General features: G+C 49.0%; 2 protein-coding genes across 2 annotated transcripts in view; one reads left to right on the top strand and one right to left on the bottom strand.

Annotated features, from left to right (window-relative positions):
• The window catches only part of LOC119957031 (heterogeneous nuclear ribonucleoprotein U-like protein 2), a 355,048-nt gene that overhangs the window by 324,038 nt on the left and 5,916 nt on the right, over nt 1–25,094 (top strand). The window contains exon 2 of the mRNA XM_038784614.1: nt 22,308–22,418. Within this exon, the coding sequence (XP_038640542.1) occupies nt 22,308–22,418 (111 nt within the window). The remainder of the gene's footprint in view (nt 1–22,307; nt 22,419–25,094) is intronic.
• On the bottom strand, nt 8,752–15,955 carry LOC119957030 (peroxiredoxin-1-like). The gene is made up of 6 exons (XM_038784613.1): nt 15,772–15,955; nt 12,937–13,051; nt 11,578–11,731; nt 10,789–10,911; nt 10,447–10,577; nt 8,752–9,060 (listed from the first exon to the last, which is right to left on the bottom strand). The coding sequence occupies exons 2-6, from the start codon at nt 13,037–13,039 to the stop codon at nt 8,975–8,977; spliced, it is 597 nt and encodes a 198-aa protein (XP_038640541.1). The 5' UTR covers nt 13,040–13,051; nt 15,772–15,955; the 3' UTR covers nt 8,752–8,974.

Below are 25,094 nucleotides of genomic sequence, written 5' to 3'. Positions count from 1 at the left end.
GAAATATATCGCCGTTCCTTCACTGTCGCTGGGTCAAAAACCCTGGAACTCCCTAACAGCACTGTGGGTGTACCTACACCACGTGGACTGCCACGGTTCAAGAAGCTGGCTCACCCACCACCTTCTCAAGGGGAAAATACAGCTGGTCTCGCCAGAGCTGGCCACCACCCCATAGATGAATTTAAAAAAGATTCTACAACCATGCAGCACCCCCTGAGTCCTGCACTGGAGTATCATGTAGGAATACAAGTTCAAGTCTCGTGAAGGGGGTTTGAACCCACATCATTGTGACTCAGATGTAAGAGTGAGGCCCAGTGAGACACAGCAAAGACAACTGACGTTTACTGGAAGTGTTGATCAAGCCTAGTCTCAAACATGGAAGATGCGCGTCTATAAAATACTATTTGCCAAGATTCAATGCCCATATCACCTTAAAAAAGCCCGCTGTTACCATCGTAATAGCCATATGATGCTGCCTGCCTTTAAGTCCAATATTACCTGCAATTGATTGATGTAATTCCCCATCCTCCATTTAATGATTTGGTTTTAGTTTTAGCCGTGACTTTAATTACTTGGCTTGTTTCAACAATCAGAGAGAGTGTTACCTGCAAAATGTTTTCCTCTGAGTCACACACTCTGACACACCAAGTGTTGCTGCTGGCCTTTTTATGCCGATCTTCTGAGTACTCTTAGAAGGTGAAAATCCACAAATTGGTCCAGGGCATTACTTACAGGATATCATTCATTCTTTCTGACATGATAATCAGCTGCCATTATCCTCACAGGGGATAGCAATTAGCAATTCAAATCCCATCACATTTAAACTCAGCTATGGAATCTGCAAGGTTAAGTTCCTCTCAGTAACGGTGACTATGAGGCTGTCATTTTTTGCCAGGAAAAAAATGTTTATGCACACCGAGTGGTTGGGGTCTGGAATGCACTGTCTGCAGGTGTGGTGGAGGAAGGTTCAATCGATGCATTCAAGAGGGCATTAGATCAGTGACCCACTTTTACCATCCGGCCGACGTTTGCGACCCACCATTTTCGCTTATCTTTAATGCGGCAGGTGAGCCTGCTTGGTCCTCACGCTCTCACTTGCTTTGTCGTTCAATGTTACGTTTCTGCTAAGGACTTCAGCGGATGATTTAAGCTCTCGCTACATCCTTTGAAAAAAAATCAAGAGGCTTGTCCTCGAATTCACCATGCCTTTGAAGTTTTGAGGGTTTTAAATTATCATTTGCCGGTGCTTCCCTGCATCTAACACACATGGGCTTTGCGTCCTGATTGCAATGAACAAAGCAAGAAATCATCTTTACACTGCTTAGTTCCCCATTTTAGATTTTTCTTTGCTTAAAACGATCCATCTTCAGCTCTTCACGGTCCTGTTGCCTCACTTGCTCACAGCTAGAAAATGGAGGTATCTCTCCTCCTGATTTTGCACCAAAGGCATGGGCGTACAGGTCACATGATGTCAGTGTACAGGTCACATGATGTCAGTGTACAGGTCACATGATGTCAGTGTACAGGTCACATGATGTCAGTGTACGTGCTGGGTGCATGGCCTGCTCTCTGTGCCGCTTCTGGCTGGAAGACTGCAGCCTCCCTTTAAAAACCAGTCGCAGCGAACGGAAACGCCGCGACCGATCGCTCCGTGACACTCCCGATACCCACCCATGGGTCTCGAGGCACCGTTTGAAAAACCCGGCATTAGATGATTACTTGAACAGGAACAATGCGCAAGGGTACAGGGGGAGAAACGCAGGGGAATGGCACTGTCATGATGCTCATTTGGAGAACTGGTGTGGACACGACGGGCCGAGTGGCCTCCTCTGCGCCGTAATAATTATGTGATATATCCCTGCCTGGAAAATGGGCGTGATATTCCATTGTCTCTCTTTTAGTGTCACCCAGACCGCAACAATTCAGACAATGACTGAATTTACAATCTCAGAATTCACATCTTCAGATGTCTGAAGAAATCTTTAGGGCAGCACGGTAGCACAAGTGGCTAGCACTGTGACTTCACAGCGCCAGGGTCCCAGGTTCGATTCCCCCGCTGGGTCACTGTCTGTGCGGAGTCTGCACGTTCTCCCCCGTGTCTGCGTGGGTTTCCTCCGGGTGCTCCGGTTTCCTCCCACAGTCCAAAGATGTGCAGGTTAGGGGGATTGGCCATGATAAATTGCCCTTAGTGTCCAAAAATGTTAGGAGGGGTTATTAGGTTACGGGGATGGGGGGAAGTGAGGGCTTAAGTGGGTCGGTGCAGACTTGATAGGCCGAATGGCCTCCTTTTGCATTGTATGTTCTATCTTTAGCCTGTATGCGCAATTTTTAAAAACACATCTTATTTGAAAGATCAGTTATGATGCAATTAGTTGTTTTCCCCATTCTCATGATAGTTCCAATAAGTAGTCTACACTGAAAACCTGTTTTTTTTTTTTCCTTTTTCAAATTTTGCCAGAGCCTCTTAAAGTCACTGGGGGTCAGATAGTGCCCAATTAGCCCATCCAGCCCATGCCTTCCATCTTCGGAGAAATCCAGGAAGCCCTGGTCTAGCCCCGTACCCCTGCATTGTATTTCCATGTTGCAAATAACTCCATTTATTGACCACTGGGCCCACATCCCTGCCAAGCCTCATTGGCTGACGACCGATATTACCAAAAAGGAAACAGTGTCATGAGATTGGCGCAACTCAAATGTCAAAGGTCAAAGATCACGGCTGAGAACGCCCCACAATGCATCTCCTCCAGCTACATCCGTTAAGGCAAAAGAGATTTTGGTCTCTCCTGATTGCTGCCTGGGACTGATCCACAATGTTGTTGCTGGTTGAGCTTCACAGTCCCTCCATGTCTGAAGGCAAGATGAACATCTGAACCACTTGCCAATTGTTTTCCCCTGTTTTCAACCCAATGGCGCTGAACTCTGCCATCAATTTGAAGGGAACTACAAAAATGCCGTCTGATAGAAAAAAGGGAGGATGGATGGATCATGGCTGGAAGTCTCAACAAATAAAAGAGAATTAGGAACTTTTACTCACAGCTGCCAGGAGGGGCTGTGTAGCACAGGGCTAAATTGCTGGCTTTGAAAGCAGGCCAGCAGCACGGTTCAATTCCTGTACCAGCCTCCCTGAACAGGCGCCGGAATGCGGCGGCTAGGGGCTTTTCACGGTAACTTCATTTGAAGCCTACTTGTGACAATAAGCAACTTTCTTTCCATTTCCAGTGCCGTAATGAGCAAAGCCTGCATTGCTAGGGATGTTGTATTCCAGGTCTTCCAAGAAATAAACTTTATGATACAAAGATGAGAAAGATAAAACAATATACAATATCCATCTTATATTCTGTTGCATTATCAGGGCAAATATGATATATGTGTGAATTAGCAAGCAACCTGTGGTCAAACACACCAGACTACACAATAAGGGATAGATGTGACCAAGGCAGAGTCCATGGATGTCGCAAACAGTCCACCCATACAATAGTAAACATCTATGGGTCAACCAAGCTCCCTGAATCTCTGTCTCTCTCTCTCTCTCTCGCTCTCTCTCTCTCGCTCTCTCTCTCTCCCTCTCTCTCCCTCGAGGCATTCTAATCTTCACCTTTGAAGATCTAAACTGAGAATTCTCTCTGAAAGACACTCCAACTTTGGCAGCGTCAAAAACAGTTCATCTTGCAGGGTTTCCAATCGTGTCTCCCGGATTACGTTCCCCTGGATTCCAAGTACGCAATCAAGCACCACCCAACCAGCACAACTTCAGATCTTTACCCAGGCTGAGCAGAAGGGAAAACGTTGTCCCAGCATCCCGCACTAAGGAGTCACCAACCCTTCTTCACTTAAACTCTGCTCCCTGCTGCCCTTTTCCTCTTTGGAGTCTGTTCCTTTACTCCTCTCTTTTAAAAGAAAAATGAATTGGGATCTTCTCTTGTCCCCTCTCTGGGGCTCGTTGGGGGGGGGGGGGGGGGGGGGGGGGTCGGAGCTTTTCCTGTTTCTTCTCCCTTTGGGATCTCACCCTATTCCTGTCTGGGATTCTAGATCTCCATTTCGCTCAGAACTCGGTCACATGACTCGGGTCTCTGTGCCATTTTTACTTTGTGCTTAGGCACACTGGGCTCCCAAAAACAATAGTTGTCAGCTGGGTGCCAAGGAACGCACGGCAACAATTTGAGAAAGAGCAGCCAAGTTACCCCCCACAGTGTGCTGGCCAGTATTGACCCCCACGGCCAACACCAGACCAGCAAAACAAACGTCACTTGGCTATTGATCTCATTGATGTCTGTAAACTGGCTGCTGCCTTTGAGCATCAAAACGGTGGCCGCGACTCAAAGGAACCCTGTCGGCTTGAAATGAAAATGGCTTATTGTCACAGGTAGGCTTCAATGAAGTTACTGTGAAAAGCCCCTAGTCGCCACATTCCAGCGCTTGTTCGGGGAGGCTGGTACGGGAATCGAACCGTGCTGCTGGCCTGCTTGGTCTGCTTTAAAAGCCAGCGATTTAGCCCTGTGCTAAACCAGCCCCTAGCACTTTGAAGCACTTTGACAGGCACAGGTAAAACGTAAGGTGTTTTAGAAAAAGCAATTCCTTTTATTCTTCACCGTTAAGACACGGGCATGAATAATGATGAGTGCAGTGAGGATGATTGGCAATGGAAGGAGTAACCTCTTTCAGCAGGAGAAAGGGACAAATGAAGATATTTTGGCTTTCATTTGCTGTGTTGCTGCAAACGTGAATTATAATCTACTGTGACAATGCTTTGGATTAGCTGTGTTGTTGTGACCAGAAATCTTAAGACTTCACCGTGGCTTTTGAAAGGGAATTTGGACTGCCGACCAACCGGGAAAGGCAGAAAACGCAAATGGTTGAGTAGCATTTATAATAATCTTTATTATTGTCACAAGTAGGCTTACATTAACACTGCAATAATGTTATTGTGAAAAGCCCCTGGTTGCCACACTCAGGCGCCTGTTCGGGTACACAGAGGGAGAATTCAGAATGTCCAATTTACCGAACAGCACGTCTTTCGGGACTTGTGGGAGGAAACCGGAGCATCCGGAGGAAACCCACGTAGACACGGGGAGAACGTGTAGACTCCACACAGACAGGGACACAAAGTCGGATTTGAACCCGGTTCCGTGACGCTGTGAGGCAACAGCGCTAACCGCTTTGCCACCCAAAAATAGAATTCCCATCCCATCCCTTTCTATGTCATCTCCATCTGCCATGGCATCCTTCCTATGCCATCCCAGATCCGTCCCCCATCCCATCCCAGTTCTCCATGCTGCTCCCATCTTGTGCCATCACCAACCACTGATTCCCGGTGTACAGGAGCGGCGAGCAAGTGGGTCAGCGTACCCACGAGGCGAAGGGTCCTCAGCCTCCCCTACGACAGGGAGACTGGCAACCCAAAAAACAAGCTCCCACCACTCCCCCCCCCCCAAACCACCACCAGGGGATGGATGGGGGACGTTCCTAACCATGGAACTAAATGAAAGGAAGAATGACATTAAGGCCATGTAGATGCCGCTAGACGGCATGGGGAAGAAACTGGAAGCCCAGGGGAACATGACCATAGAACTGGAAAAGGCGCCAACGGATCAGGACAACCGAATCGTCACAATGAAGGCTGAGATCAAGAGGTTGGTGGCAACCCAGGGGAGCCTGAAAGGTAAAGTCGAGGACCAGGGGAATCGATCGAGGAGGCAGAACATTCAGATAATGGGCCTGCCAGAGGGGATCGAGGGCAGGGACTCAACCGACGACATGGCCCAAATGCAGGTCAACCTGGTTGGGAGGGCAACTTCCCCAAACCACCGGAGATTGACAGGGCTCACAGGTCACTCCGGCCAAAGCCCCGGACCGGGAGTAGCGATAATAGCCAAGCTGCACAAACACCAGGGCTGAGAAAAGATCCTTCGCAGTGAAGACTTGCAACTAGGAGGGACCTAAAATAAGGGTGCACCAGGGCATGAGGCGGACCAGGGCGGAATTCAACCATGCAAAGGCAGCCCTGTGCAAGAGCAAGGTCAGATTCGGGATGTTATTCCCAGCCAGGCTCTGGGTAACTTACCAGGGCAAAGAACATTAATTCACCGCCGCGGGAGAGGCGGACAAGTCTGTCTGTAAGAATGGTCTGGTCAAGTGGCAGAGGCCGCAGTCAGGAAGACACGGAGGAAAAAAGAATGGACAATGTTGCACGGGACTGCGTCGCCTCGCTATCAACAGGGGAACTCGTAGGAAGGAGGGGGCAAGGGCAGCAGGGCGCTGGAGAGGGGGAGGGGGAGACAGTGGGAGCATGAGCTGAGTGGGTTAGATCAACCCTGGGAGGGGGGGCACCACACTAGCAGGAAAGCTAGCGGCAGGAAGTATGAGAGGGGGTCCACCGCACATCTCCCACCGGGGGAGAGAGCATCTAGTGGGGGTAGGTAGAAGAGGAGGGGCACGGGAGGCAGAAGGGGAACCAAAATCACTGGGGGGGGGGGGGAACAAAATGATAAAGGGGGGGGCTCTGGATTTCTTCAGCAGATCGATACTGGAAACGAGGAACAAGATGGCACCATAAGCAGCCACTTTAGAGGAATTGCCTCGAGAGACAAGAAGCTGGAAAGGAATCGGAGGTTGGGGGGGGGGGGGGGGGGGGGGGGTCAGAGAACACAGAGTCTCACTATATGGATGACCTGCGCCTTGACTCATCTCAGACCCGCAAAGTGGCATGAAAGAAATCACGAAGCTCCACAGGAGCTTATCGAGCTCCAAACTCAAACCTGGGCAAAAGCGAAGTTTTTCCCCAGTGAACCCCCAACAGAGGGAGGGGCAGAGCTGGAGGCTCGACCATTTAAAATGAACGCCCAAATCAAATTCCTCTACCTGGGAAGTATAAAAATGACATGGGATGGGATGCACTCTCCCTTTCCCAGGCAGGATGCAGATGATGATAATTGTACTGCCCAAGTGCCTCCTGTTTAGATCCATCCCGATCTACATCCAAGGCCTTTTCCATTCAGTAGTAGGTGTGTGTGTACACATTTTGGGGGGGGGGGGGGGGGGTGCGTGTGGGGCAAAGACAGGTGTCCTTATGTACAGGGATGACCCTTGGGGGCCCTTGCCCTGACAATGCGCCCACCCCACCAGCAAAACACTTAACAAGCAGTGGTGGTAGCGACCAGAGAGCTTGGAGTCAGATGAGGCAACATTTTGGTCTGCCTGATATGTCCATCATAGCCCCCATCTGCAGCAAGCTGTACTGGACACCACCCTCAAGAAGTGGTGGAGACAGGAGCCAGGTTTGGGGAGGGGGGGGGGGGGGGGGGGGGAATTACACTGTCACGGAGACTTTTACATGAGTGGCAGACTAGCAGCCTTCAGAGCTGAGAGAGGGGCTGGGCCTACCAAATGAGAACAAACTCCAACCTGGGAGCTTTTCACAGTAACTCCATTGCAGTGTTAATGAAAGCCTACTTGCGACAAAAGATTTATCTACAGGTCAAAAATCTCTGCAAAGAACCCCAGTTACTGGACACAGACAACCTGGGGAGGTCAAACTGTGGGGACCAGTATGGCCAACTTGCAGAAAGGATATACTTCCACTCACCACTGGATTAAACTCAGGGTGGGGGGGAAAACAAACGAGGGTAGGGCTAACTCCCAACTGTGCAAGGCCAAGCCTCATGCAGCTGAAAGTGGTACACAGCACACCTGACAAGAACCTGAATGAGCAGGTTCCTCCCAGATGGAGAGGATAAGTGTGAATGGTACCAGGGAGGCCTGGTCAATGAAACCCACCCAGAAGCTCCAGACCAGTCAGATTATGAGTAGCATTCTTTGAGGTGGTGATGTCCAAGGTTGTGTTTGGGGAGGAGAAAGGGGGCACCAGTCACTTGAAGTAACAACCCATTGTACAGTGAAGGGCCCTTCAAACAATAAGGGGATTGGCACAGGGAATTTATATGCCCAGTGTAATTGGCAGTCACTTGTTGCAATGTAAAAACTTCAACATTTCAAAAAAAAAATGGGGGCAGCAGTAATTTCCAATGTATTTGGTCTGCTAAAGTGACTAATTAAAAAAAAATTTCCATAGCAGTATTACCACAGCCAAAGTTCTGGAAAGCTGCCAGACTCATTGATCCGATAACAAAAAGCTTCACTTGCTCATCAAACTCTGGTTGCAATGACCCTGGGTTTCCTATTCCACCCTTGCCTCTGATCATACAAGGCCATTTGGCCCATCGAGTCTACACCAGCCCTTGAAAAGAGCACCCTACTTAAGCCCATGCCTCCACCCTATCCCACCCAACCTTTTTGGACATCAAGGGCAATTTAGCATCCCCCCGACCTGCACATCTTTGGACTGTGGGAGGAAACCAGAGCACAGACATGGGGAGAATGCAACTCCTACACTGAAGATGCAATAGAATCCAGGTTGAAGCAGAAGCACTAGCCACTTTACTGCCTGCATCAGTATTAAAGTAATGGGGAAAATGCACAGTGTAATGTAACGATTCACTCACTGCAAGTAGTCTGTACAGAGATTAGGATTTATTCACAAGGGCTGGCTAGCATACAAATGTTCAACCGTTGGTAGTTCTGGATGCTGAAAACAGGTCTCACAAGTGAAGTGACTTAATGGAATGGGCCACCCAGTGAAATCACTGCATCACCCATCAAGATAACCAGTGTGCTTTTCCCTTGTTGCTCAATGAGCTCAGACTTCAGAACAACTTCCACGCGCAATCGGAGTCCAAGCATTAAATGCACAGAGAGTTCTGCTCTTTCAATTGTTTTATTCTGGCACAGTACAAAAAAAAAAAAATTTACAAGAGCATCACTGGACCTCACACTTGGGGAGCACAGATGCATGAAGAAATACTGACAAAAACATCCTACTTTGCAGCAATCTACAATAGGTCTTCACGAAGTGCCGGCATAACAAAAATACATCTTCACTCATTTAATCCTCAGCACTAGAGGGATTGGGCCAAAACATCTAATGTTGTTTATCGAAGAACGTTTTGCTGTCTTTCAAGTTAGGCTTGATGGTTTCCTGGCCTGGCTTCCAGCCAGCTGGGCAAACTAGAAGTTGACAAGAGAACATGGTTAGTGTCACGCAATGAAAAAAGTGGTCCTCAGCTATTGTACTAGTGAGTCACCACTAAGCTACTTTGTCAAACTTCATGATCTTTGCAGGTCTGCCATTTAAAACGCAATGATTAACAGACTTGAACCCAAATCATCCAGCTGCATCCCACTGGAGAGATTTCGTTTTCGGATTCTACAGCCCTTGCTGCTAATTCAAAAAGAAGTTCCTGCCCTTCATGTAATTAATTGTGTTGAGGGGTTTCACAGGACAGCGCAACATTGAGGGCTGAAGGGCCTGTAATGTTCTATATTCTAATAGTGGACACTCCCACCATGTTGTTTCTCCCACCCCCCCCAATCTTGGCCAGCAAGGTTGACAGGGGTGCGATGACATGGATCAGGCCTCCAGATTAGCTGGTGTCAACCCCAGCTCTCAGCCAGCACTAGTGGAAAAATCTACCTGGTCTATTTGTATGCATCATAGAATTTTGGTGTTGAAGGGCACCATTCTGTCTATGGAGTTGGCACCAGCTGGGAAAGAGCACCCTACTCAAGCCCATGCCTCCCACCCTATCCCAGAAACCCCACCCAACCTTTTTTGGACACCAAGGGGCAATTTAGCAAGGCCAATCCACCTAACCTGCACATTTGAACTGTGGGAGGAAATCGGAGCACCTGGAGGAAACTCATGCAGACACAGAAAAATGAAATGAAAATTGCTTATTGGTACAAGTAGGCTTCAAATGAAGTTAGTGAAAAGCCCCTAGTCGCCACATTCCAGCACCTGCTCGGGGAGGCTGGTACGGGAATCGAACCGTGCTGCTGGCCTGCCTTGGTCTGCTTTCAAAGCCAGTGATTTAGCCCAGTGTGCTAAACCAGCCCCTGCCCAGGGGACAGGATTCTCTGATCCTGAGGCCAAGTGTGGACTCCGGCCCTGATGCAATGGCATACAGCTACAGGAGCCAGCATGGAGCAAAAGGGGCCCCCAGCCCGAGAGGCTGGCCTGCCGATCGGTAGTCCCAATTGCAGGCCAGGCCACAGCAGAGGCCCCGCCCTGGGGGTTCTCCCCCTCCCCAGATTTTTATTAAACGGCTGCTCGGCCCATCCCGGGTGGAGAATGGCTGGGGGCGGGTGTAGAGCAGCCCCCGACAGTGCTGTGCCAGTGCCAATCCCCCACTCCGAGAATCGGAAGACTGGTGTCGTCACGCGATTCGCACCCGGCCCGGTGATTCTCCGGCCCGGCAATCCAACCCAGGGAGAATGTGCAGACTCCGCACAGACAGCGACTCAAGCTGGGGTTGAACCTGGAACCCTGAAGCAACAGTGCTATCTACCATTTTATTGTGCCACCCTGATGACTGCTGACTAGAAATAAGTCACCTTCTCCATGTTTGTCTGTGAATTGAAAGGCTTGCACCAGCCTTAACGTCTCATCCACCGATCGGCCAACTGGAAGGTCATTGATTGTAATCTGCCGCAGAATTCCTTTATCATCAATAATAAAGAGTCCTCTGTGTGTTTGGGGGGGTTGGGGGGGGGGGGGGGGGGGGGGGGGGGGAGGGGAAAGAAGAAAGAGACAAAGTTAGCATTTTCCAGAAAGCTCAGTCCAATAATAGTTAGAGCTGGCCAAAAGACCCCCAATAATATGAAGTCTTCAGGAACAGTAGCCCAAGGAACATCAGTAGCTGGAACCTCCCAGCACCCACCCCCAGATTCACTAACCTGTAAGCAATTCCTTCATCTTCCTTGAGAACTTCGTACTCTTTGGCGATTGAATGGTTCATGTCAGCAACCAGTGGGATTTCCATGTGACCAATGCCACCCTGTTTACGAGGAACCTTGGTCCTGAAAGCAAGACATTAGTTGCTGTGTTGAATTTGCCAAGTTCTTTTCGACTGCATTAAACCTAGACATGCCCATTAGATTCTCCCAAACATCACCAAATGCATGGGCCATTACACGACAACAGCACCAAACTTTACTTCCTTTTGAAGGAAATGGTTTCTGCTCAAGCTAACATTATGGATAGCAACAGGTTACAAACTGGTATGGCCAGTTTAAAGCCGCTGATGCATTTGGGGCCAACAAGCCATCAGCATTGATAGAGAGGAGGCTTAGCTACAGATGCAAAAATATTTAAATGCTGTTGAGTGACAGGCAATCATCTCACCTCACTATAAAAATAAAACTCTAGGTTAATAAAATCCTGACCAAGAGAAGCAGGACTGAAGAACAAAGCCCAGTATTGTTTGGAGCTCTACTGCCCTCCCCCCAAGGTGCCATCAACACCCAAGTTAATAATTCAGCACCACAATGACTTGGGGAAAAATTGTGATTGGGCAATAATTGTGGCAAGTCACTGATCTATTCCTAGAATTTCAGACAAGTGAGACAGATGGGAGTCACCATCTTAGTTAATAGGAATGCTTTTGAAATCAAGCTATATTTCCATATTAGCATAGCAACAGGCCAAAGATCCTAATCAAGTCCATCACCAATGGAAATTCTTACCAGGCTAAATGGCTGAAGTGAGAATCCGTGGAGGCACCGATTACTTCACAGTTGATTTTGCGAAACTCTGCAGCCCGGTCACTGAATGCAATGATCTCCGTTGGGCAGACAAAGGTGAAATCCAGCGGGTAGAAGAAAAATACGACATACTTTCCTGGAGTTTGAACAAAAAAAAGTTGGTATCAAACCATGCCACACCCAATCTATTCAGCTAGTTGCATGGGGGGCATCAATGGGGTGAGATCATAGGGGGGGCATCAATGAGCAAGAATCATCGAAAACCTGTTCAGGCATCTGGTAGAGGCAGACAGAAAATTGTGGACGAACGAGAGAGGGATCAAAAGTCTCAAATCAACTGAAGACCTGTGGAGAATTGCAATTTTGTTTTTTGTAATGGAGACCCAGTAGAGGAAAAAAAACACCTCAAGAAATACAAAGTGATTCAGCGAGAAGCAAGCAGGGAAAGCTAAATGGGCTCCCAACGTTTGCAAGAATGGTTTTAGTGTTTGAATTGCGAGGGCTCAGATTTTATTTGGCCTTGCCCATTCCAAGGTGTAGACTGCTTTGCAAAGAGAGCCCCACAAGAGTTATGCACAATCCTTGCATCTTCCCAGCAATGCAGAAAGAACTTACTAGTCCAAAATTAATCTCTTCCATTCTTTGCCTCAGGCTTGATAATACAACCAGTTCCCAGCCTATCCCACAAAAGCACCCAATTCATTTTTACCAATCAATCAAGGGGCAATTTAGCATGGCCAATCCACCTACCCTGCACATCTTTGGGTTGTGGGGCAACACTAGTGCAAACACAGGGAGAATGTGCAAACTCCACATGGGCAGTGACCCAGAATCAATCCTGGGACCTCTGCGCTGCGAGGCAAGCATTGCTAACCACTGCCACCCATACCTGACTGGCCAGTTCAGAGGGTTTAAACAAGACATTAACACCATCAAGGTTCAGCATTGTAGTTGCTGTCAGAGTCCCCTTCCAGGAAGGAAGTGGTTTATAACTGCTCATCATTGTACAAGATGGTACTGCAATTTTGACAGCACCTTGCAACCATGACCTTTACAACCTTCCTGCCCCCCCCTCCCCCAATCAAATGAGTTTGTACCTTAGATTTTCTGTAACCATCTATACTAGAGAGAATATAAATCCAATCTGTGCAACCTTCAGCAAACTTTGTACTCCAATATCAAATTGCTCAGATTATATTGGGACAAAGTCCTGTTCAGATTCACTGAGAGATTCTTGCAATTCAGCATACCGGTTTAAAACTTCCTTCCCCAAATTCATTTTACAACCAGTGTAACGCGATGTTTAAAAAGAAGGAGACTGGAGATCAGTATTTTTATAACCTTTGTAACTGGACAGAGTCAGGTCTTGGAATTCTCCACTTGGCATGAGGGCCTTGGCAGTGAAGTCAGGCGCAGGGTGACCAATTTTAGCTCCATGTACCATCTTGAACAGTTACTGTATGGGAGGAGAAACAAGTGTTATTGGAGAGCATTTTGTCACAATGAACAGCAGTTGTTGTAATAGGCACACGTAGAAAGTTTGAGAAAGCATATTTGGGGACAGTTTGTCATGCCCCAGACTGCACATGTACAGAGGACCTGGCCCAACCCCAAGTAACAGGAAATTCTGAAACAACACGACTAGAAAGATACTACAGCCGAATTATTTTCTTGGACTTTTATACTAGAAAGACACATTATAACAAGTTGCATCAAAGCACAAGGTTGGGCTCCCAGTCAGTGCAGAATCAAGTGTTCTCAAAAGGGACACAATGTTGACTTTATGCAGGGATTCCAATCTATTCTATGCAGTAACCCTGCTCCCAAGGACAGTCATTAACCCAACACTGTCTCTGCAGCAGGCTCCTGTCAATGCTATAGTGTCTAGATATCCTGGGGCAGAATTGGAGATATACCCTCCCCACCTGCTGGGAGGCATCAGACAAGCTACTGTTTTGAATATAGCTTTAGGAGATCTCACTTGTTAATTTGCTACAACCAATGGTTAACATAGCATGGAGGGGGGGGGGGGGGGGGGGAGAAGTAGAAAAGGAAGAGAGACAGCCTTCACTTCCCATCCACCCGAGGGCAGCATGGCATCAGTGGTTAGCAGTTACTCCACAGCTCCAGGTTCGATTCCCAGTTTGGGTCACTGTCTGTGCAGACTCTGCACGCGTTTCCTCCAGGTGCTTCGGTTTCCTCCCACAGTCCAAAAATGTGCAGCTTAGGTGGATTGGCCGTGCTAAATTGCCCTTGGGTGTCCAAAAAGGTTAGGCGGGGTTAGGGTAGAGGTGTGGGCTTAAGTGGGGCACTCTTTCCCAGGGCTGGTGCAGATGCAACAGGCTGAATGGCCTCCTTCTGCACTGTAAATTCTATGAAATCCCCTTACCGTTACTGGCTAGGTGCAAAGGCAGTTAAAGATAACCTAACCAATCCAATGTAAATGAGTCAATCATTGGACATCACACTTCTGCACTCCCAAAGCCAAGTTCTGGTGAGGGCAATTGGAATATGCATTCAGATGGGCATCCAAGTAGGTCAATGCAATCATTGGACATCACGCTTCTGCACTCCCAAAGCCAAGTTCTGGTGAGGGCAATTGGAATATGCATTCAGATGGGCATCCAAGTAGGTCAATGCTTTTAGGGATTAGCCAGCAAGTATCAAAGCAGGAGAATTCAATTTGCATTTATCCTATTGTGACAAGCAGGCTACAGTTCACCACAAAACATTTTAAAGCACTTTGTCCACTCATGAACAGCTAGAGTAACTAAAATCTTAGTAATTACTACTGACCTGAAACTGAACTCCATATTTATATGGTGGGTACAAGAGCAGATCAGAGGCTAGGAACCCTGTGGCAAGTAACTTCACCTTCTGACTCCCCAAAACCTGCCACTTGCAGGATTAATACAGCTCTAACACCACCCAGGACAAAGCAGCCCCACTAGAGACCCATTCCACAAACATCCACTCCTGCCACACCAGCATGTACCATCCAAGAGACAGTGGAAACATTAGGCTCCTTAACTAGCAGTCAGGAGTTTAGAATATGCTACCATCTAAAAAAGACAACAGCTGATGCATGGAATAAATGCTGCCCTAAATAACACCCAGATCCCATAAATGAAATATCAAAAGCTGCCTATAACTCATTTTCCCAGCAAACATTAATAGCAGCCTTTAGAACAAAGCAGCACAGGAACAGGCCCTTCATCCCTCCTAAGCGTGTAGGCATGATACCAACCTTGGCTAAAACCCCCCTGAACAGTTTAATTCACTAGCATTGAGAACAGCCTGATTTCTTCCACTAAAACGGTAGGTGCTCACGAGTTCAGTGACTCGAGTTCAAGGAAACTGACGCGCAACAGCATTCTGAAAACACAATTTCATCAGTTGCTGCAACAGAACAGGAAGCACATGTCCTCAACTCTCTGCAAGGGAAGCAGTGAAAGTACACAAGGAACCAACACAAAAGATCAATGGGGAAGGAAATACCAAAGTTAGGGAAAACATTCTTGGACTTTACTAACAAGTTTTAAAGAGCTCCCATAAAAACTTTACCCGTCTGAAGTTATTTGGCAACATGTAAAGTTAAACGTTGCAGGATGGCTAGCTTTAAATCAGCGTCCTATTCTTGGATGTTACAGAGTAATAGCCAAGTGTTACATAGAAGTTACTTTCAAATGGATGGAGGACAAGGTTAAACAGCCATGTGGATCTTAAAATGAAGATGAATTTTTTTAAAGATTGTTTTTTTTACAAAAATAACAGGAGTCAAAATGAAAACTTAAGCTGGGTGTTCCACAATCTCCCCCTCCCCCCTATGGGGAGAGCTTTGAAAGGTCTTTAACAAAGAGGATTTGCGTCACTCACAGCGTCCTTTGTGCAGTTACTGTAGCGCCTGTTAAAAGCCGTTTACCCCCTTCAAACCTTAATCAGAACAAAAAAAAATCCGCTGGATTTTGCAAATGCACTTTTTTGTTGCAACAAACAAATGCACTTTTGTATTGCAACAAAAATAAATCAAGTGCACCGACCTTTGAACAAAAGAGCTCTTAAGAGAGTTAAACAACCTACAAACGCAACTACACACGACCAGAAATAGACCCCACGTTATTACATTTGTCTCAAACCTCTCGCACCCCCTTTATTGTTGCTTAATTCCCCTTTTACCTGTCTCACAGCAATTCCACTGTCTGTGCTCCTTCAGATAATGCTCCCTCTGCCTCGCCTCCTCCCTTTATAAAGAGGCAGAAACTCGCGAGGTTTAAACATCTCAAGCAGCCTGCCCCCAGAGTGACTCAGCAGAAACAGCCAGCTCCGCTTAAAGGGACAGGCACAGAGTGTGGACCTCAGCATGACTTTAGAGTTTCGAGAGCCACTCACCGTGGTGCTTCAATAATGAGTCACTTCCTGATAATGGTGGTTAGGAGAGGTGGAGTGTGAGTGTGACGGAGTGGATGTTGCATAGAGAATGAGGGTGGAGGGAGTGTGGCCTCACAGCACCAGGGACCCGGGGGTCGATTGCAGTCTTGGGTCACTGTCTGTGTGGAGTCTGCACGTTCTCCCCGTGTCTGCGTGGGTTTCCTCCGGGTGCTCCGGTTTCCTCCCACAAGTCCCGAACGACGTGTTTGTTAGGTGAATTGGACATTCTGAATTCTCCCTCTGTGTACCCGAATGTGGCGACGAGGGGCTTTTCATAGTAACTTCATTGCAGTGTTAATGTAAGCCTACTTGTGGCAATAATAAAGATTACTATTATTAGTAGCAAAACTTAACTGTGATGGGGTGATGGGGAGCATTACAAATAGCCTCCGCTAGGGATTATGTGCATGATTACTGCACCATTTGCCTGTGTGTGGTGCGGTGCACATCTGTCGGATGGAGATCTAGTTATATTTGGACGAGAGTCTCACTTTCCCTGAGCACAGGCGAGAAACTAAATATGAAATGAAATGAAAATTGCTTATTGTCACAAGTAGGCTTCAAATGAAGTTACACAACCAGTAAAAAGCCTCTAGTCGCCACATTCCGGCACCTGTTCAGGGAGGCTGGTACGGGAATTGAACTGTGCTGCTGTGCCTGCTTTAAAAGCCAGCGATTTAGCCCTGTGCTAAACCAGCCCCTTCCTGCCAAACCAGCCCCTTATCGAACATAAAAGCAAATTACTGCGGATGCTGGAAACTGAAACAAAAGAGAAAATGCTGGAAAATATCAGCAGGTCTGGCAGCATCTGTAGGGAGAGAAAAGAGCTAACGTTTCGAGTCCGATGAGAAAACGTGACAAAAGAAAGACTTGTATTTCGATAGAGCAGAATTCGGCACGCATCCCGACATCATTGCACACTCACACGATTATTTAGACACAGGAGCCAATCCTGCGCGCCCTCCAACTTTTATGGAGCCACTTGAAAGGATTATTTCACCAATTGACCGGAAGATTACGTTGCCCGTCACAATATTTATGTCAACTCATGGGCCTCGCGGGGAGGCGGCGAATCTATTTTTGCAATTTTCATTCAAGGTGGGATGAAAGGGGGCTGGAGCAAAGGCCGGCTGGGGAGTTGGGGGGTTTGGGGGATTCAGTGAGGATTGTATCATTCTGAACATTTTCTCTGAATTCTTTGGCGGGTTTAGCTGGAGCTCCCAGGACATTGTCCTCACATCGGAGTCCCTCCATGCACGGCTCTGCACCATTTGTAAGGGGATCAGGGGTTATGGGGAGAAGGCAGGAGAATGGGGATGAGAAATTATCAGCCACGATTGCATGGCGGAGCTGACTCGATGGGCCGAGTGGTCTAATTCTGCTCCTAGGTCTTATGGTATCTCTGCCGATGGGTATAGTGTACTCAGCAGAGAGCACCTCCTCCTCTTTGGGACAAAGACCGAGGAGACACAGGTGGTCATAGGCATCACCTTAGAGCAAAGGCCCAGGACCATCAGGGAGGGCAAGGAGGACGCCCCCACACTACCCAGCTGCCAAGGTGTACAGGCAGTGAACCATCTACCTTGACATGACCGAGGTCCAGTGCTGCAGGAGGCTCTGGCTTTAAAGGGAAGCAGTTATGACCATCTGCCAGATGATTGAGGCGGAGGTAGCCTCCAATTGACTGGGTGGACACCCAATGCTGTGGTTCCCTGTGGCACTTAACTTTCATGCCTACAGACCCTTCCAGGGCTCTGTGAACAATCTTCCCAGAGTCTCCCAGTCAGCTGCACACAGCTGTGTCAGGCTGGTGACTGGCTGAGAACATTCTTCGTTTCAGGATGGATCAAGTAAGCCAGGCCGGCTGGCCCAGAGGCTTCGCTGCAATAGCAGGGTTCCCCGGCCTCCAGGGTGCCAATGATTGCACCCGTGTGGCCATCAAGCTGGGTGCCTGTGTCAACAGGGAGGGATTTCACTCTGTGAATGTTCAGATAGTTTGTGACCCACAGGGCCCAGACTCTCCAGCTTTGTGTGACGTACCCTGGCTGCTCCCACAATGCCAACATACTGCACCACTCACAAGTGCCAAGGATGTTCATGGCTCCGACTATTTTGCATAAAATCAATTAAACTAAATCAAACAAACCGAGGGGCAAATTAAAGGTGCTGCTCCTTAAAGGGATACTGCCTTCAACAAAAACACATCATGAATGAAACTTAAAACGTCAAACTACAATGCGATTAAAGGGACTAATAACGCCCCCAGACTGTTTAAGGCTCCAGCTCTCCTTGATGGATGATTGATTGATGACAAGGGGTATTCTTTGAAATTGTGGATAATGGTGCTTCTCATGCCCGCTGACTTCAGCTGCCACCTCTGCCCAGGTTGCCTTGGTGAGGTGTGGGGGGGGAGGGGCCTCTTCCTTCCATCCTTCATTGTGAGAACATCCGTCCTGGCTGTTACCATCCCCACAAGGCCGCACTGACAATCGTTGGTGAAAGGAGTTTCGGGGGGGGTGGTTGGCTTGTGCCCACTTTGACTTCCCTCCCACCTGATGTGCCTTCCTAGTGCCACCCTTTATCTCCCCTGTCGTCACCACTGGACCCACCGCCCACCTCACGCCCACCTATCTCACCGACCCAATGCGGACACGATTCATGCTGGCCGTCACTGGGAAACGCAGTCAGGGCTGGCCCTGCCCGCCACGTGTGCATGGTGTGTGTGAAATGCAGCCCATGGTGCTTTTCATTATCACCAGACCTCTCAAAGCCAGTGAAGTACTTTTGATAAGGTGGATGCTGGGAGGATGCTCCCGATGGTGAGTGTGTCCAGAACCAGGGGTCACAGTCTGAGGATTCGGGGTAAACCATTTCGGACAGGGATGAGGAGACATTTCTTCACCCAAAGAGTGGTGAGCCTGTGGAATTCGTTACCACAGGAAGTAGTGGAGGCTAAGACGTTGAATACATTCAAGAGACTGCTGGATATAGCACTTGAATGGGATCAAGGGTTATGGGGAGAAAGCAGGATTAGGTTATTGAATTGGATGATCAGCCATGATCATGACGAATGGTGGAGCAGGTTTGAAGGGCCAAAAGGCCTCCTCCTGCTCCTATCTTCTATGCTTCCATGTCTCTATGTAATGTAGCAAACACAGTAGCCAATTTGCACAAAGTAAGTTGCAACAAACAGCAATATAATAATAGCCAGAGCAGCTGATGTTTTTTTTAGTGCTGTTGGCCAGGACACTGGGGAGAACTCTGTTGATCTTCTTCGATATTGGGCCTCAGGATCTATTGCACCTACCCGAGGAGACAGATGTAGCCTTGGACTGGGCAGCACGGTAGCACTGTGGTTAGCAATGTTACTTCACAGTACCAGGGTCCCAGGTTCGATTCCCAGCTTGGGTCACTGTGCAGAGTCTGCACGTTCTCCCCGTGTCTGTGTGGGTTTCCTCCGGGTGCTCCGGTTTCCTCCCACAAGTCCCAAACGACGTGCTGTTAGGTGAATTGGACATTCTGAATTCTCCCTCAGTGTACCCGAACAGGCGCCGGAGTGTGGCGACGAGGCGCTTTTCACAGTAACTCCATTGCAGTGTTGATGTAAGCCTACTTGTGACAATAAAAAAAAAATAATGAGATTACAGTCTCTAGCAAAAGACAGTCCAGCTGACCGTGCAGTCGTCCCTCAATACTGCACTAGACATCAAACAGGCCTCGAGCCAGGTTCCAGAGGGAAAACCTAGCCTGTGGAACTGGGCTCCTGTGTAACTCACTGCTCGAAGTGTGCAAGTAAACGTGCACACTCCTCTCTCCTTCTGCAAGATCCTGCTTAAACCCAACTCTTTGAATATTTGAATATTTAGTGACTCCCGTTGGCTCAGCACCTGCTCTTTTCCTTTTGGCTATGTGAGTGGCCTTGAAACTTTAAACTTTGTTAAATTTCCTGTGTAATAGGAAATTGCTGTAAATAGGGAAGTTGGCAGAATATACCAAAGAGGGAGAAGTTACAGATGAGTGCCAACAATTTAGGCATTTTGACTGTTCCATTTCGTTGTTATTTGCTGGCATCTTTATTTACCAGCAACACCAAGCTGCACTTATAGCTCACCTTTAATGTAATAAATGATCACAAGACTGGGCATTGGAGTTCAATAAGCAAAATTTGAGACCGACTGCACAGGTTGATATTCAAGCTTGGGTCAGCTCCTAAAGTGAGGAAAAGGATAGCGAAGCTGGGAAGCGAAGGGGAAGAATTTCAGAGCTAGGGCCAAGGCAGCTGAAGGCATGGTAGCTAACGGTGGAGCAACTCGATTCCGAATTAAAATGGTTTCAGTTGCATGGCGAGGGAATGTGGTGAGTTATCTAGGAAAAGTCATGTGCTCAGGTTCGAAAGGAATTCCATTGCATGGTTATGTCCACACTCACTGCAAACTGGAATTGAGAGAGTCTGACACCCACAATCCATCCAGCCACCAGGCCAAAGTCTGCGCAGAACCTCAATCCGGGAGGTCCAAAATGTTGGACGGCTAGCATCTCATCCCCTTCACCATCCACTCCTCCCACCCACCCCTCCCTCCGCTGCCTATTGGGCAGGTTTTGGTGGCTTTAATCACCTTGAATATTGAATCATAGAATTTACAGTGCAGAAGAAGGCCACTCGGCCCATCGAGTCTGCACCGGCCCTTACAAAAAGCACCCCGCCCAAGCCCACATATCTACCCTATCCCCGTAACCCAGCAACCCCCACTTAACCTTTTTGGACACTCAGGGGCAATTTATCACGGCCAATCCACCTAACCCGCACTTCTTTGGACTGTGGGAGGAAACCAGAGCCCCCGGAGGAAACCCACGCAGACGCAGGGGGAACGTGCAGGCTCCACACAGACAGTGACCCAAGCCGGGAATCGAACCTGGGACGCTGGAGCTGTGAAGCGACTGTGCTATCCACAATGCTACCGTGCTGCCCAGCATGGCATCATGTGATTTGAAATTCAATGCAACAACACATCTTAGGCGGCATCTTTCCGGTCCCAGAGGTGGGGGGGGGCATTGAGGGGGTCAGGGGGGTGCCTGATGTCAAGGTGGGATGGGGAGGAATTCCGATCGGGTCAGCGAGCCAACATATTCCTCCCTCAGGGAAATCTGCAGCTGCGGAGTCGACCCTTCCGACAGCACTGATTAGCCAGTCAGTTATAATCGACCGTTCATTTGTAGTTTGCCGGAGGATGCCACCAGGATTTTCCTGGCATATCGGCCTGAGGCCTGGCAGGTGTCTGGAGGTGGCAACTCCGAGGGGGAAGTCTGAGGCCTCCAGCACCGGCTCCTCCACCTCCCTGCAGCAGCGGATCACAGCTGCCGCCGGCAACCATCCGAGGGAGGCCTCGTAGCCGCCACCGATTTCAGGGAAGCAGATTCCTCCTTCTGAGGACGCCTCAAGTTGGAGGAGGCCTCACATCAACCCCCCCACCCCCAACCCCCCCCCCTCAACCCCTCCTCACCCCCCCAACCCCCACCCCCCCAACCCCCCCACCCCTCCCCAACCCCCCCACCCCCCCAACCCCCCTCCCCCAACCCCCCCCCAACCCCCCACCCCCCCCACCACACCCACATCCCTCTCTGACAGTGGCCGTTCTGCCGGTGGGGTTTGCATCCAGCAAAGCTTGAGGGCCCTGCGATTGGGCCTGTAGCCCCAGGGGGACTCACCTATTAACCTTATCTGAACTGGGGAAAGGTCCTGCAGGTGGGCGGCCTGACAGGCAGAGCGGGCTTGGTACTTGAAAATGGTCCTGACTCATGTCCGGAAGAAGCAGCCACCCTGCGCCGTCGTGACGTCGACCGTTAAGTGAGCTCCATCTCGGAGCTGTGTCGGGTGCCTTGAGTATGCCGCAGGACCAGTAAAAAAAGCCTGCAAAGACTGGGTGGCGCAGTGGTTAGCGCTGCAGCTTCACGGCGCCGAGATCCCAGGTTCGATCCCGGCCCTGGGCCACTGTCCGTGTGGAGTTTGCACATTCTCCCCGTGTTTGCGTGGGTCACATAGAACAATACAGCAGCACAGAACGGGTCCCTTTCGCCCTGACGACTCAAAAGATGTGCAGGCTAGGCGGATTGGCCACGCTAAATTGCCCCTTAATTGGAAAAAAGGAATTGGGTACTCTAAATTTAATTTTAAAAGCCTGCAAAGATTTCCCGTACCTCCTGTAAAGCAAGGTTGAGTGTACAATATTTTAGTAGGGCTTGAATGTACTGTTTCAGTTAAACCGGACTTGTGACATCTCTTTCAGGACACCATAGATAAGAGGAAAAGCTTCTGGACGGTGTGTGATAAGGAAGTGTGGTTAGCCACTAGCAGTAACAGGAGAACTTGTCGGGTGTGTCTCTATGTCTGTCACAAGGTAACGTGGTAAATTCATTGCATCTGTCGTAAGTCTACCAGGTTTCACCAAGAATGCTTCTTTGCAAAATAAATATCGATGGAACAATTTGCCTTTTGTGTGTGCGATTTTCCTTGGTATTGATTTAATTTTCATTTGAAGGGAAACAGTCTTTCTGAGAATACGTACTGGGCAAACAGGGTTGAGGGAGGTTGGATGTCAGTTGTGTTCCACATCATTAACTGCTATCTGTCACAGCTCTACACCTTATATTGTGTGTCTGCCCAACCCATGGAGTCAACAGGTTACTTTGGGATGTTTTATTACTCTGAAGGTTCCTTATGGTTACAAGTTGTCCTTTACAAATTTGTTACGGGCAGCGGTACGAACTGGGTGGTAACACTTTGCCATCGTTCATCCCCAATTTGACTTTAATAAAACGGAACCTCATGTGGGGGGAAAGAAGAAAGATATATCTCTTCGTGAGCGCTGGATGTCTCAAAATGCCTTACAACCAATCGAGTACTTGTGAAGTGTAGTCATTCCCGTGATGCAGGAAATTCTGCAGCCAAATTGGCGCACAGCAAGCTCCCACAAGCAGCTGACCAGATCCTCTGTTTTTTCTGATGTTTATTAAGGGGTAAATATTCGCCACGGCACTGGGGGTGGTTCTGCCAATTTTACCCTGATTCTCACTCTGAAAAAGTTAAAGGAAAAACAATCAAATCTAACTCCAGAGCCCCCTCCCCGTACGACCTGCTCTGACCCCCTGCTCCCTATGCGACCTGGTCTGACCACCCCCTGCCATTTCAACCCGGTCCAACCCACACTCCCCCCCTCCCCCACCCAATGCGACATGGTCTGACACCCCCTCCCGTGCTACCTGGACTGAACCCCTGCCCCCCCCCTCCGGTGTAGCCCAGTCCGACCCCCCCTCCCTCCTGGTGCGACTCGGTCCAATCCCCTCTCCCTGTGCGACCAGGTCTGACATCCCTCTCCCCCTGTGATCCGGTCCGGCATGCCCCACCTCCCGGACTGACCCACCCCCACCCACAACACCCTCCCGGACTGATCCCGCTCCTCCCGGACACACACCCCCCTTCCCAGACTGAGCCCGCCACCCCACAGTCCGACCCCCCTCTCCCCTCCTAGACTGACTACCCTCCCCTTTCAGACCTGACCCAACCCCCTCCCTCCCTCAAAACCCCCTTTCCTCGCTGACTCAAACCCCCTGACTCTGGTCTGACTGCCTCCTTCAGCCTGACCCCCCCCCCCCCCCCCCCCCCCCCCCCCCACTCCCCCACCCCCTGCCTCCCCTCCGGTCCAACCTCACCCTTCCTTCCCTCTGGTCCAACACCACTCCCCCCCCCCACCCCCGTCTTCCCCTAATTGCCCTACCTTTAAACCTTACCAGTTCCCTTTGTTGTCCCTTTAAACCTCCCCTTTAAGGCAGCTGCTGCTGTAAAAAGGGGGAGTGTCTTAACGTCTCTGCACCCCAGTGTCTCCCCGACGACTCTGCCGGGGGAACGTTTCGCTGCTCCTGTCTCACCCAGCCTGAGTGAGGAATGCTGGGTAAGACAGGGGCTTCCTTATTCCGGCTGGGGTAAATCTGACGAGAGTGGCAATCCGACAGAGATTGCCACTATCTAGAAGTTACGGGCCCTTGTGAATAAGACCATAAGACATAGGAACAGAATTAGGCCACTCGGTCCATCGAGTCCGCTCCGCCATTCAATCATGGCTGATATTTTTCTCATCTCCATTCCCCCTGCCTTCTCCCCATAACCCCTGATCCCCTTATTAATCAAGAACCTATCCATCTCTGTCTTAAAGACACTCAGTGATTTGGCCTCCACTGACTTCTTCCACAAAGAGTTCCACAGATTCACCAGCCTCTGGCTGAAGAAATTCCTCCTCATGGAATGCACAGCCTGTGGAAGTAGTTGAGTCGGAAACATTGGGGACCTTCAAGCGGCTATTGGATAGGTACATGGATTACAGTAGAATGATGAGGTGTAGATTAATTTGTTCTTAATCGAGGACAAAAGTTTGGCACAACATCGTGGGCCGAAGGGCCTGTTCTGTGCTGTATTTTCTACGTTCTATGTTCATCTCGGTTTTAAAGGATCATTCCTTTAGGCTGAGATTGTGTCCTCTGGTTCTAGTTTTTCCTACAAGTGGAAACATCACGTCCTCTCTATTCAGGCCTCGCGTATCCTGTAAGCTTCAATAAGATCCCCCCTCATCCTCCTAAACTCTAACGAGTACAGATTCAGAGTCCTCAACCGTTCCTCACACGACAAGCTCTTCATTCCAGGGATCATTCTTGTGAACCTCCTCTGGACCCTTTCCAAGGCCAAAACATCCTTCCTTAGATACGGAGCCCAAAACTATTTACAATACTCCAAATAGGGTCTGACCAGAGCCTTATACAGCCTCAGAAGTACATCCCTGGTCTTGTATTCTAGCCCTCTCCACATGAATGCTAACCTTGCATTTGCTTTCCCAACTGCCGCCTGAACCTTCAATAAGCAGCAAGACGGCCTCCAACTGGGCCACAGTGAGCATTACTGGCAACTACAGTGATACCATTCAAAGTCCATTAACCCCCGAGAGTAATTTGTGCCACATAATCCCTTGAGAATGTGCTGTGGGCAGAAAGGATAACACAGCGAATAAAGAACACATCCAACCATG

The sequence above is a fragment of the Scyliorhinus canicula genome, chromosome 25 (genome assembly GCF_902713615.1).
Source record: "Scyliorhinus canicula chromosome 25, sScyCan1.1, whole genome shotgun sequence".
Classification (NCBI taxonomy): Eukaryota; Metazoa; Chordata; class Chondrichthyes; order Carcharhiniformes; family Scyliorhinidae; genus Scyliorhinus; species Scyliorhinus canicula.
Note: the sequence above shows the minus strand (reverse complement) of the source record. Positions and strands in the feature narration are given on the sequence as shown.

Bases quoted from the DNA above. Each gene is read 5' to 3' on its own strand.
- LOC119957030 (XM_038784613.1), bottom strand. From the start codon at position 13,039: ATGGTACATGGAGCTAAAATTGGTCACCCTGCGCCTGACTTCACTGCC. The intron at 10,912-11,577 runs GTAAGAATTTCC...TCTTGCTTTCAG, and splicing joins CACTTCAGCCATTTAGCCTG to GACCAAGGTTCCTCGTAAAC. The intron at 10,578-10,788 runs GTTAGTGAATCT...CCAAACACACAG, and splicing joins GATGAAGGAATTGCTTACAG to AGGACTCTTTATTATTGATG.